This window comes from Diorhabda carinulata, chromosome 6 (genome assembly GCF_026250575.1).
Source record: "Diorhabda carinulata isolate Delta chromosome 6, icDioCari1.1, whole genome shotgun sequence".
Classification (NCBI taxonomy): Eukaryota; Metazoa; Arthropoda; class Insecta; order Coleoptera; family Chrysomelidae; genus Diorhabda; species Diorhabda carinulata.
In genome coordinates, this window is record NC_079465.1 from 1,532,564 (window position 1) to 1,544,972 (window position 12,409).

The 12,409-nt window shown below is 29.7% G+C and overlaps 3 protein-coding genes across 3 annotated transcripts in view; 1 reads left to right on the top strand and 2 right to left on the bottom strand.

Annotated features, from left to right (window-relative positions):
- Window positions 1-672: 672 nt before the first annotated feature.
- LOC130894894 (nuclear receptor-binding factor 2-like) lies at window positions 673-2,797 on the bottom strand. The gene is made up of 4 exons (XM_057801919.1): window positions 2,484-2,797; window positions 2,087-2,426; window positions 1,762-2,022; window positions 673-929 (listed from the first exon to the last, which is right to left on the bottom strand). Exons 1-4 carry the CDS (start codon window positions 2,505-2,507, stop codon window positions 730-732), a joined length of 825 nt encoding a protein of 274 aa, XP_057657902.1. The 5' UTR covers window positions 2,508-2,797; the 3' UTR covers window positions 673-729.
- A 1,894-nt stretch (window positions 2,798-4,691) lies between these two features.
- LOC130894907 (toll-interacting protein-like) lies at window positions 4,692-6,973 on the bottom strand. The gene is made up of 5 exons (XM_057801941.1): window positions 6,796-6,973; window positions 6,367-6,671; window positions 6,110-6,311; window positions 5,083-5,238; window positions 4,692-5,007 (listed from the first exon to the last, which is right to left on the bottom strand). Exons 1-5 carry the CDS (start codon window positions 6,838-6,840, stop codon window positions 4,897-4,899), a joined length of 819 nt encoding a protein of 272 aa, XP_057657924.1. The 5' UTR covers window positions 6,841-6,973; the 3' UTR covers window positions 4,692-4,896.
- Window positions 6,974-9,879: 2,906 nt separating this feature from the next.
- Window positions 9,880-12,409, top strand: part of LOC130894899 (activating transcription factor 3) — a 52,028-nt gene continuing 49,498 nt past the window's right edge. Inside the window, exon 1 of the mRNA XM_057801928.1 lies at window positions 9,880-10,116. The gene's annotated coding sequence lies outside the window, so the exon portion shown is untranslated. The remainder of the gene's footprint in view (window positions 10,117-12,409) is intronic.

Sequence of the window (12,409 nt, forward strand, 5' to 3'; positions counted from 1 at the left end):
TAGTTTTTCGTTTTTAGTTGAACTGACTTACTGTGATGATTTCAGTTTTAGAATTAGAGTAATAAGCAATAAAAAATTGTTTTATTTCCCCCTTTCATTCCATATCTCCTTATAAAATCTTTATATACCGCAAATATTTAATGAAAATCAAAATAAATACTAAAATTGAATAATTTTATGCTGAAACTGGAGAAATATGGCAACAATGTAAAGCAACTGTCACATCTCGTGTAAACCAGTGCTACCAACATGTTTTAAGACGTCACTCGATTCTAGTTTATTGAAGTAAATAACAAAACGTCAATGGACCATCTCAAAATGACATCATTGACAATCTAATTCGAAAAATTTTGCTATTAATACCAAATAAACGGTTATCAAGAGTCGTAAAAAGAAATTATCTCCATTGGTTCAATTGAATGTCATAATAAACATTTTATGCTAAAACTTGGAAAAAGTTACAACGTGGCAACGATGTAAACCAACTGTCATACGTCGTTGTAAAAATTGTCGAAGAAACTTGTGATACCAACGGGTCTTATAAATTCATACTTCAAACGTTAATTCTAAGACGTCAATTTGTCACTATATTGCAGGTTATGCGATGTAAATATCAAAACGTCAATTTGTCAGTTTATTGGAGGTTATGTGACGTAAATAACAAAACGTAAATTTCAGAATAAAAACATTTTATTAACGACATATTCAACAATAAATAGAAATAGATAATCAATTATTCGTTGGACTTCTCATAATCGTACTTAAATAATTTAAATCGGGCATTTCGAGGGGGGCTAGTGGGGGTAAATGTCTAGTTTCGTATATAATATCCGGACTTAATTCACTACACGGAGAATATATATAAGGCGAAGTGCCCCCCGACGAATCCGTTACAACTTTTAAACTTGCTTTACGTTTTTCTTGTTGAGCTGCAAAAATTGAAAAAAAAATCACTTCATCACAATAAAATATTGGATAGTAAATGGGAACCGTTTACTAATCTAAAGGTGAAAACGATGAATATAAATATAATTAGAACAAAAAAACATTCAACAGGTGTTAAAATTTGACAATTAAAGCTGATTCACACATTATGTACTACATTTGTATACATACAATTATTTTAGGTCTCTTTTCATAAAAAAATAGTTCAAAATATTTATTCCCCTTGATTTAAACTGTTTTTTATGAAAATAGATCTAAAATTAATATGAATCCATAAAAAATATATAAAAAACTCTAAGAAATTAAAAGTTAAAAAAATTTACAATGTTATCTATAGATGTTACACTATAAAAACTGATTTACGTCATGGTGATGTTTGAACAACGTTGTCAAATTTTGGAAGAAGTATAGATGTTGATGAAAAATTGAGGTTATGTCGAAATTTCAACTCAAAATAGTGTATATTACATTAAAATGATTCTAAATCGTATATTTCAATGAAGCAAACACATTTAATTTGATTTTATTGCAAGTCTGATTTTAATTTCAAATTTTTAAGAATTAATTAATTTATGACATAATATATGTCAATAATGACATGTGTCAGCTTTTATATTGTATAACCTATAATTCGCTGCCTTATTAAGGTATGAAATCGATTTAAATCTTAAAAACTAAACAAATAAATAATAGATTTGATGAACTGTGAATGAAAGTTCAAAAAAAAACACTCAAATACATAAAAAACATACATTTATAACAAAAATGAGATGAAGTGACGAAAACAACGATAATACCACAAATTTCAATCTGTACCTTTTTCTTTTTCATTTTCTAATTGCCTGATGGTGTTTTTGAGTTTTTCAATCTCCTTATTTCGATCATCGAGCTGAACTAAAAGACATTTAACAGAATCTCGTAATTGTCCACTTAAAGTTTTGAATTCTTCAATGATTTGTGCATCGTCTTTAGGACATTTGAACCCAATCACTTCTGTCTTTACTTTTTCCAATTTTTCCTCATTGTCACTAGTTGAACAGGATTTCACACTATCATTATCACTACCGCCTCTTTTACCTATAAATATTATTCCAAAAACACCCCATAACCCATCTTCTATCCAAAATTGATAAATACTTACCCAGATAGTCTATTAAAGAATCATGTACTTCAATAGTCCTAGAAATGGTTGCCTCTATATCTAGTTCGTCTTTTACAGTTTCCATACCACCGTAAGTTTTAGTTTTCTGCAGTGCTTTCCAGAGAGATTCCATTTTCGAATGGGCTTGCTTGTATAAAACCAAATCAATTTGTTTTTGGTTATAACGTATCTGAAGTGCAATAGATTCTAAAGCCTTTTTATTTGTTGTTAAATTACAACTTTCTTCTAATAATAGAATGCTTCTTTTATGGCACTCGATACATTCGTCGTATTTTTTCTGTCGTAAAAATACTTCTGCCCTTCTCTCTTCCTGGTGAGCCTAAAAAACGAGATTATATAAATACTTTCATCAATATTTTTTGTTAATCGAACTTACTTTGTTTAAAGGGGAATTATCCATCACTATTTTGTTTGCTAATATCAAGATAACTTTTATTTTATTACCATAAAATAATTTTTACTGGAAATTTCTCAATCCTCATTATTTTAACAAATAAGTTATCAAGGTTAAGTAGTTTGACTGGTATTTTAACCTAACAATGATCACGAACTTTCATTGCTTTACATATGATGGGAAAACATAAGAAAATAATGAAATACGTATGTACCATATGTAATTAAACAATATCAAATTATAAACGTCAATTTGTCGTATGGATGAATAAGAATTAACCGTAGAACCGTCTAATTAATTTTTCGCCATCTACTAGTCAATACTTGAAACATTTTACTACAAGATAAAGTTCTCTGCATATAAGTATCTCAATATTTTTTCAAAGATTCTACATCACTTAGAAAAATGTGCTGCCCTCGTTTTGAAAAGAGAAGAAGCAACTTTTATAAACCGATAGATGATATATAGTAGAAGTGAAAAATCGATTAACAATGTTGCCAAGCCATTAATATTTCTGTTGTCCTCGTTAAAAATAATTTATTTATTAAAACTCAACAATCTATTCTAATAAAAATATCGTTTGTTTTTTTAAATTCGCATCTAATCAAATAAAATAGGTCATGTAAGCGTGGTAGTGACTCATCGGTGACTAGTTAGTGATTCGCGTCAGTAATTAATTTCAAATGAGTAGCCTCGTGTGTACAAGGCATTAGGAAATCTAACGAATTGTCAAGTACTGCGTTCGGCTATGTACATCTGATGACTCTGATTGTTCGGTATCGTTCGGCAATCCACTTTATTTCGATCTCACTGCTCGGTTCGAGTTCGGTAATATGAATTTTTGAGTAAGATCTCTTTGCTTCAGATCTTGAAATAGAATACTCAGATTTGTTTTGACTTTTGACGTTTCGATACTTCTCAATTAGTAATGTTATTCGATAGTTGTTTGTACTTATGTGTTGGTTTTGTAATTAAGGTACGTTTCTAATGCAATTCGCGTGCGAAGTGGAACGCACTTTTGATATAACATGGATAGAAACATAAACGATGAATTTATTCTCCAATGTGTATCCAATTACAAACCACTTGAAGATAAATCAGATAAAAGATAAAAATATATGTTACAAAAAGAAAATTGAACAATTCGACCTAGTGCGCATGTGTCATGCGCGGTACGAGACACAAATGTTTTGAGCTTGCAACCTCTGCGGATCGAGCAATACATTCTTTCTAGTATACCAATCATTGCATGAGAAATTTACTATTTGGCAATTACCCCGTTCACGTGAAACAAATCGTTCTCTATGTTCCGCGAACAACATTACCGAACGCAACTATTATGAATTGATGTTCATTTAAATATGGCCGCCGTTATTACCATAAATTACTGCCTGTAAAGTTCTTTGCTTTGTGAAGTTATTTATCCGTTTTTAGATCCCATTATTTTCAGTTTTACCAGGAAAGGCTTTCTTTAAGTGTTGCTACTTAAAGTAGTGCGAAATTTCCTCCTGGAAACGTGGATATGTTAGTTTTTTTTCAATTATGATGTGTAGTTAAAAGCAAGTTTTTACAGACGATTTTACACCATTTTCTGGATAATTAGACACAAAGCGGTGACAACTGCTTCCAGTACCTTCGAAATTAATGTTCGGCATAACTATTTAGTTCGAATTAAATGTGGTATAAAACATGTGTAACTTTACAAATCCTGAACGCACCTACACGTTTCCAGTGAATTTTTATTCGTTTTAATTATCACTGAAAGTATTTACCACATTGAAAATTGCACTTAAGCTCGGTATAAACAGCAAATCGGATCACAAATCAGAATTAGTCATGCCAAATGTGCAAATATTAACTGAGCACAACATTTCTGCATAGTTTACTGCTGTGCCCCTAATAATATTTCATATTGGATATAGGGATACTTCAATTGAATTGGATTAACAGTAGTGTAGTGTCTGTTATACCTTCTGATTGGCAAGATGTGTTAATTGGATCAATAACTTGTACTTAGATTCCAGTTTTTCTTTGATTGCTTGCTATTTGTATAAAATTTCAATTCAATGAACATTTTCATTGGAATTGAGTCTTTCCCACGTACATTAGATTCCAGTTTTCACAATTTTTTTTGTAATATACTTAAATCTGCTTTTTCATTGTATATTTAGGTTCAAATAAAACAAATAATTGCTAATAAAACATTTATTGGCACAACAACTAAACATACTTTTGAAATTATATTTTAATCGACTAGAAATTAGTAAATTTATGGCCAATATTTCTAAATATAAAGCTAAAATGTATATAAAGAAATAACAGGGTAACAAGCATTGATACGGAAATTATAAATAAGGTACCAAAATCGCAAACATTCAACTATAAAGTAAATTGGTTAATCAGCCATTTGTAGTAAAGAATTTATAGTACTCTCTTTATCTCCTCTATTAGCCTCAAATACAGTTTTGATAACTTCGTTTTCGATATTAGGAAACATTTCTTTGATCTAAAACAAGATCAATATTCAAAATAAACCCATAGAAAAAAAAATAGGAAAACAATAAAAACAAGACGTAATCACCTGTTTCAATTCAGATTCACTTAAAACAGGAGCAGGAGGAGCTACATTAGTTTCAGGTGCCGGAACCGGATACACTGCCACAGGTTTAATAGTACCATCCGTTCTAGGTACTACCATTACAGGTTGACTTGGGGCATACCAATTAGGAGGAGCTGTCTGAAGTAAAATGAAGAATAATCATTATATGTGGTATTTGCGTAATTCTTCTACTTTCCTAGTGGTATTATCATCTACCAAACCTTTGAATATAGCCCAACATTACAACTGAATAACCAAATCATTTTTCAATTGAGTGGAAGTCCATAAAACTAAATCGGAAATATTTAGGGTCAAATACTATTCACAAAGTATAAGGTACTTCTTAAAAGCAGTTTTTACAAATATCTTCCAAATAATATCTCTATTAATGGAATAAATTGGCACTACAGCTCAATGTGAGCCTCCAAAATGATCCATTCTTCTCCATCCTTTCATATTCATTGTTGTAAGTCTTCGTGAACTCGATCTGATGCCCCTTTTCTACCACTGCATGATTTTTTCAGGCATCCACTTCCTTTATATGTAGCTAAATCATCTCAACATCTGGGCTTTAATGAATCAGACAATGTTTTCATTACCAAATATTCAATTAATTTCTCTATTATTCCCGACTCTCCAGCAAATTATTTCTGGCAAATATGCGTTTACATTGTCTACTCTATATTATTTTCTTCATTTGTTTGTGTATAGAATTGTTTTAAAAGCATCGTAAGCTATTTTGAATGCTCAAAAGTATCACTTTAACATAAAAATCATTAAAATATTGTGTAGGATGAACTTTTGCTAATAATTTCATGTTTATTGATTGCTGAAAATCCTACTTGTCCACTCGCTTCATTTGGATTCTGAATATTTTGTTTTTAATTGTGAGTAAAAACAATTAGAACAAAAAGATCCCTTACCCCTTCAATTTACTTATGTATCTAGTCATTCATTCCCTTATCTATCTAATCATTCATTCACTTTAAATATATAATGTAGTACTTACAGTATAAGTTAGCACCAAATTTATCATGCCCTCTACGCCTTCTCCTTGTTTACCACTCAGGGGATACCAATCTTCATGAGTTTCCCCAGCTAAAACCTGTGGGGGGATGGTAATTTGAGCCCAAGCAATCAATTCGTCCATTGTAAATGATCTTTCATCAAATATTTCTACTGTAATTGTATTTATACCATTTGGTAAGTAACTAGAAATTAAAATAGTTATTTGAACAAATGCTGCTATTTAAGAATTTTACTTACCAGTAAACTACTTTGTTCCATCTGGGGTTTTTACTTCCGTTTGGATCAGTTGGTGTTTCATATATGGAATGTCCCACTCTTATTCGACAATATGGATCCATTCTGGTCATTCCGTAGTTCTTGGCTAATTTAGCTTGGGCTACGGTGATACTGAGTCTTCCAGCGGGATTAATAACGTAGGATACCGGTCCTTCGGTATATAGTTGTTGAAGGGCTAGAGCTGTTTCTCTATCGGCAGCTTCTTGTTGCTCGTGTCTGAGAGGATTAATTTGTAGAAAATCTTCAGGTAGAGGACCTAATAGTACCTAAGTAGATTCGGAAAACGATAGAAAACATTGGATACAATGTCAGAACTAATTATAGAGTATACTAGCATAATGGCTTCCGAGATGATAATGTAATAAACTATTTTAGAAATTATTTACTTACTCTGTGACGCTTTTCTTTGACGCTTTCCGACATTGCTGAAGCCATATATTTGTTTATATATAGCAATAATATTTATAAAGCAATTTTAAAATTCGTATTAGAAAAATATTTACCAACTTAACTTGTTTTGATAAAATTTACGTATTTTGACGTTTGCTCCAAATGACATGGAGCGTATACTTCTTATAGGACTATAAAACGAAACGTCTATAAATGTTTAGTAATTTATCTATGATTTTACTGTATATAAGAACTTAATTACAATTCCTAATAAAATAATTTTTGTGGTAATAAAATTTCCGTTTGGTTCCTTCCACAACTGTCAAATAATAATAATAATTAAAAAATTTTTTGGAAAAAAATAGAATATAACGATGTGAAGTTAGCTTTACTCATTGATAACATATCTACTTTCCCATAAATAATACGAGTTTTAGTGAAATTTAGATTTAAATATTAATACGCATTTCAAACTTAAAAAACAATAAATTGGTTTAATGTATTTACACATTATTTGTTTGTAATTATGTGGAATTGCGTTTTTATTATTTAGTCTAATCTGATTAGCACTCTTTTTAAATTTGATTTGTATGTACAAACTCAAGGACAGGATGTGAAGAAATATTTACATTACCAGATGGACCATTTTTCATTATGCCGACTACATTGCAATAGAGAAAGATAAAAATCTGGTTATAAATCAACAAAAGTGAATTACAGAGACGGATTTCTTGCAAAAAGCAAACAATAACATGTTATTTTTATAAAAAAGTGTTGGAATAATCTATAATATTTAATTAACTATAAACTTTTTGTCTCGAATATTATAATTAAAAAATAGCACAAAGGCAAAATTTCATTCTTTTTGTCTCGTAATATACCCTAAAAAGTTTCTTCGAAGTCTAAAAAAGTATAAAAAATTTCAATACGCGTCTATTAATTTGGGTTGAATATTATAGATAGAAAAACAGGCTAATACACCTCTGGCACATATATTTAAAACAACAACATAAATTAGTTTCCCCAAAGTGGCATAATTAATTATACAGTAATGATTATAAAATTGATTTTAATTATAGCGATTTTGAATTCGTTATTTACTTTAATATTTTATTAAAAATGTTAATGCTAGATTAATCAAATAACACATTCACAATTTTTTCATATTCTTTTCTATTTGTACACTTAATAGATTTTGTTTTATTCGATTTTATATTTTTTTGGAAATAAAAAATCGAATCATAATATGGCTGCCCCGTTCACTTTGTTCAGTTTCCGTGATAGTGATTTCCGATTACAACCGAATTAATCCGATCGTAGTTTCCGATGGATTGTATTATCCAATTCGATATCTTGTTAAATATCACAATTTCTATATTATTTGAGATAATATAGAAAAATTGAAGATAGAATGCATATTTTTATATTTATACAAAGTTTCGGTGTTATGTATTAATAACTAGCTTGTTGCGATTGATGATCAATGAGCGTCAGCTGGTTGCTGACAGTTATATATATACACTAGTTATACTTTTTACATTTATACATATAATTGTATAATAAATTTGACTCGTTTGATAAGCTAAATTGATGCAAAAAACATGAACCGGAACTAAAGTTTCGCAACATCTAGCGATTATTGATAAATTCTTTCGCGATTCTCAATAAGCTTCTTATAAATCAGAAAATGCAAATTTGATGAATCATTAACAAATAAAAAACATAGTAATGATTCAATTAATTATTAAATCGAAATGTTTGATCACTTTTTTGTATAGTTTACGATTGTATTGTATGTAGATTCATGTTTCTGAGATTTTGTACAAGATTTGCTGTAAAAGGTCGTAAGTGAATAAAGCGTGTCTTCATTATAGTTGAACCGAAGTAAGGTTATGTATAGTACTGATTTAAAAAGGCTCCAATCAACGAATGTATAAAAATTTTAGACAAGTACTTGATTGGTTCTTTTTTTTACAAATATCATATACATCAATAACATATTCTTGAAAAAAAGAGACTCAACTTGAAAGTTTTCAGGATAAAAATTACATTTTTAATCTAAAAAACATTTTTAATAAAACAAATTGAAAATGATCCATACAGATATATTAAATTGGACCATTCTTTATTAATTTGAATTAATTCCAATACTCGTTCTCAATTTCAAAGAAACTATTATGTTTCTATGCTTAATAGGGACTTCTGATACCGCCCGCATTGAGAACGTAAAACCTACTAACCAAATTTAAATCTACCAGTTATGTGAACATAAATTCCAATCTATTTGGTGCTATGTTGTTGTCGACCGCGACGATGCTTCGCCTAACCTAACGCGCCTCAATTCATTAATCCTTAAAAATTAGAAAAAAAAAAAAATTCGTTTGTTTTGAATATGTAATATTCGCGCATTGGCAGATAAACATCTATCTATTGATGCGACGTTGCCGGATTGTAAGCGTGTAAGACCTTGATTTTTTCATGGAAAAATTATGTACCACAATATTATAGATATTTGAGGTGTATAAATGCTGAATTTTGTTTTATTTTGATAAAAAATAGCAATTAAACCCATTCATCTGTCGACTAGGAACAGAATTAGAATTAAATTGCAACACAAAAAAAGCTACATATGACATTAATTATTCAATTGTTTTTGAAGAAAATTAGTTAAAAAACAAACTTATTTGTATGGATGATAGTATTTATTTTTACTGAAAGGTAACCATAAAATAAAGCGTATACTGTCAAATGATAATGTATTTAGTGTAATCGCGTCTTAAGAGAAATCTTGTAAACTAAAAATGTGTCACAAATATTTGCTTACGAGAAATTTCTAGAAATCGTCTGATATATTCAACATCGTAGCAGCCTTTGTTTCTTATCAGTACATTATCAATTTGATTCGGATATGAAATTTCTTCAATAAAATCGTAAATCTACCTTTGACGGCAACATCGCTCTAATCGTGAGTTGAGGCTAACCCTTCCATCTAATAATCTCCTTGTATTATGTCACGGCCGACCAATAGCGTCCGTAAAGAATGACATCAGGGTCTAAAAATAACTCTGGCATAATGAAAACCGCACATGGGACTGTGAAATGTTTCAAATAAGTTTGAGTTCAGCACAGATCGCGCGGACGGCGGGCAGATACATATGAAATGTTTATTAATTACGACGACGAATGCTCGGATTATTTGAAATTGTGCTTGATTGATAAAAAATATAACTTCGCCGAGTGTCATAGACTGTTTTTTCGTGAAATTTGCACATTTTTGCCGAGTGATTCTGATTTTTGTTGCAGCAGGTGGTTTTATTTGAGGTAAATGTTTATATTTACCCTTTTCTCTGCCTACGCTGTTATCTTTTTTGCTTCTTCTCTTTTTTTAAATAAAATTTTAGCTTCTTCTCGGTTAAGGAATTAGAAGACTCTTATTTTATATATGCAGCGAAAATTTATTTTTGAAATTACAAATTTATGTTTTACGGTTTTTAATAATATTTCTTCAGATGCGATGAAAAGTTTCATAATTACCGGAAAAAATTAATACGTACTGCTTCAACTATTACATTCTGAAATGAGTAGATACAAATTCCAATTTTAATTTGAGCTATTCAGAAATAATAAAATGTTCTAATTCTATGCTTGGGTGATAATTATAAATTTATCAATTCGTATTTTTTCATTACATTTTTAGAAAAGTTATATATCTTCTTAAAAAAGGCGGCATTTTCGACTGTCCTTACCTCCTTTAGGCGCCAAATGAAATAACATGGTGGCTGGTTCTTTATTCTTCAACTATTTTTTTATACGAGTTTGCAAAATATTGCTAACGCAAATTTGTGTGCATATTATTGTATTTGAGAGAACAGCTATTTGATTAGATAAGAAACTATCGATAACATTCATTGTAAAACAACACCTATTGAAGCGTCTTTAGAAATATTAATAAATTACGTAAATATTAATTTTTCTTTCATCTAGTTTAAAAAATGTAAACCTATTAATTTGGCATTTGAAAATTATTTAATTAAAGCTCTATTGATATATTCTAGTCAAATATTTAAATTCCAACTTGGTTTGTTATGTTGATGCTAGTTATATTTTTAGGGAGAAATCTAGTTACTTTTGGTTAAACAGACATATGTCAGATCAGCTGATTGATTTGACCGCTTTAGTAGAACTTAACTTTTCGTCTTCTATGATAAATGTTGTTAATCCTTTATTTTTTGTTGTGGATATTTATGAAATTTTCTTTAATTATAAAATTCATATTTAACATTTTTATAGATTTGGTATTATTTTAGTTGTATTTCTAGTGATAAATCTAGTTATTTTCGATTTAATAAGTATCGAATTGTTGGTTGGTAGATAGTTAGCTGTCACACAAATACAGGGGTAAAAAAGAATGTTCATGAATTGAAGTCCAGGAATCAAAAATAATTATACTTTTAAGTCAATATAAACAAAATAAATTATTAGAAAATTAAATCTATATAGCATATATATGTTTCGAAATTTGAATGAGCCTATAAAAAAAATAGAGTATGACAGTCAATTGTACCTTAAGATTTGTGTTAAATGTCGGCAGACTTAAGTGGACAATTACAAGGTATGTGGGTTTTTGAATTATCGAGAGTGTGCCAGTCGCTGCCCACATTCCGTAATTTATTTATTTATATTAAAGATTATATTTAAACTGATTTCACTTGAACTTTTTTGACAACCTTAACTGTCATATTTTAACTTGAAGGGCTATAAAAATTTCTGAACCAAATTTATATACCAGGGTTAGTTGTAAAGAAGTGTTTATAATACCCGACAAAAGTATAGATATATTGGGTGAAGTAATAAAGAAAGAAACAGCGTTTTATTGTGTAATTGCATGCTTATTATCTTATTTTAGTTTTGATAGGAGATTAATTCTTCAAATAGTAATTGAAATGAAATCATGTATCAAAGCTAATAGAACAAATTTCTTCATTTAACTCTATAAACAATTATGGTTCACGTGGGTTGCGCTCAATATACAACAAAATGCCAGTTCTCTCTTCAATCTCAAGGTAATTTGTAGTAGGTGTGTGTAATGTACCTAGTGTTTGCCAATAATTGTATATTTTTATAGTCCAGTAAGAGAATTTGAAAAAAAATTAATGATGTGGACAATCCGATTGATTTTCTTCAGTCCATGGGCCAGTTATGACCCATGGTGGTATTTCTGGTGGTTTTCACAATAAAAAAAAAGTTTCAAAGACTCATATTTACGATTTTGGACCCGGTCGAGTCTCCCGCGGATCTCTGGTGGTTCACCAGGACTATTTTGGGAATAACGGATTTAAATAAATACTTTATGTGGTCTAAGGTGCTTTTTCTTTGATATTATTTAGACGAAACTCTATTTCAAATACAATATTTATTTGAAAATTGAAGATTTATTGGAAATTCCTGGACTATAAGCATCCATCAGTCAAATTTGGAGTACCCGATACTTGATGAATAAATACCATGTTATTTATTTAAGATAAGAGTTATATGAAAGGCAATCCATCACTTTTTACCGATGTCGAAATTAGTTTTGATTGTATTTTTGAATTTACGTTATTGAGCGATACTC

Excerpts from the sequence above, each read along its gene's own strand:
- LOC130894907 (XM_057801941.1), bottom strand. The coding sequence starts at position 6,840 with ATGGCTTCAGCAATGTCGGAAAGCGTCAAAGAAAAGCGTCACAGA. Across the intron at positions 6,672-6,795 it reads TCAAAGAAAAGCGTCACAGA|GTACTATTAGGTCCTCTACC; the intron begins GTAAGTAAATAA and ends GAATCTACTTAG. Across the intron at positions 5,239-6,109 it reads ATTTGGTGCTAACTTATACT|ACAGCTCCTCCTAATTGGTA; the intron begins GTAAGTACTACA and ends ATTTTACTTCAG.
- LOC130894894 (XM_057801919.1), bottom strand. The coding sequence starts at position 2,507 with ATGGATAATTCCCCTTTAAACAAA. Across the intron at positions 2,427-2,483 it reads ATAATTCCCCTTTAAACAAA|GCTCACCAGGAAGAGAGAAG; the intron begins GTAAGTTCGATT and ends CTCGTTTTTTAG. Across the intron at positions 2,023-2,086 it reads TTCTTTAATAGACTATCTGG|GTAAAAGAGGCGGTAGTGAT; the intron begins GTAAGTATTTAT and ends TAATATTTATAG.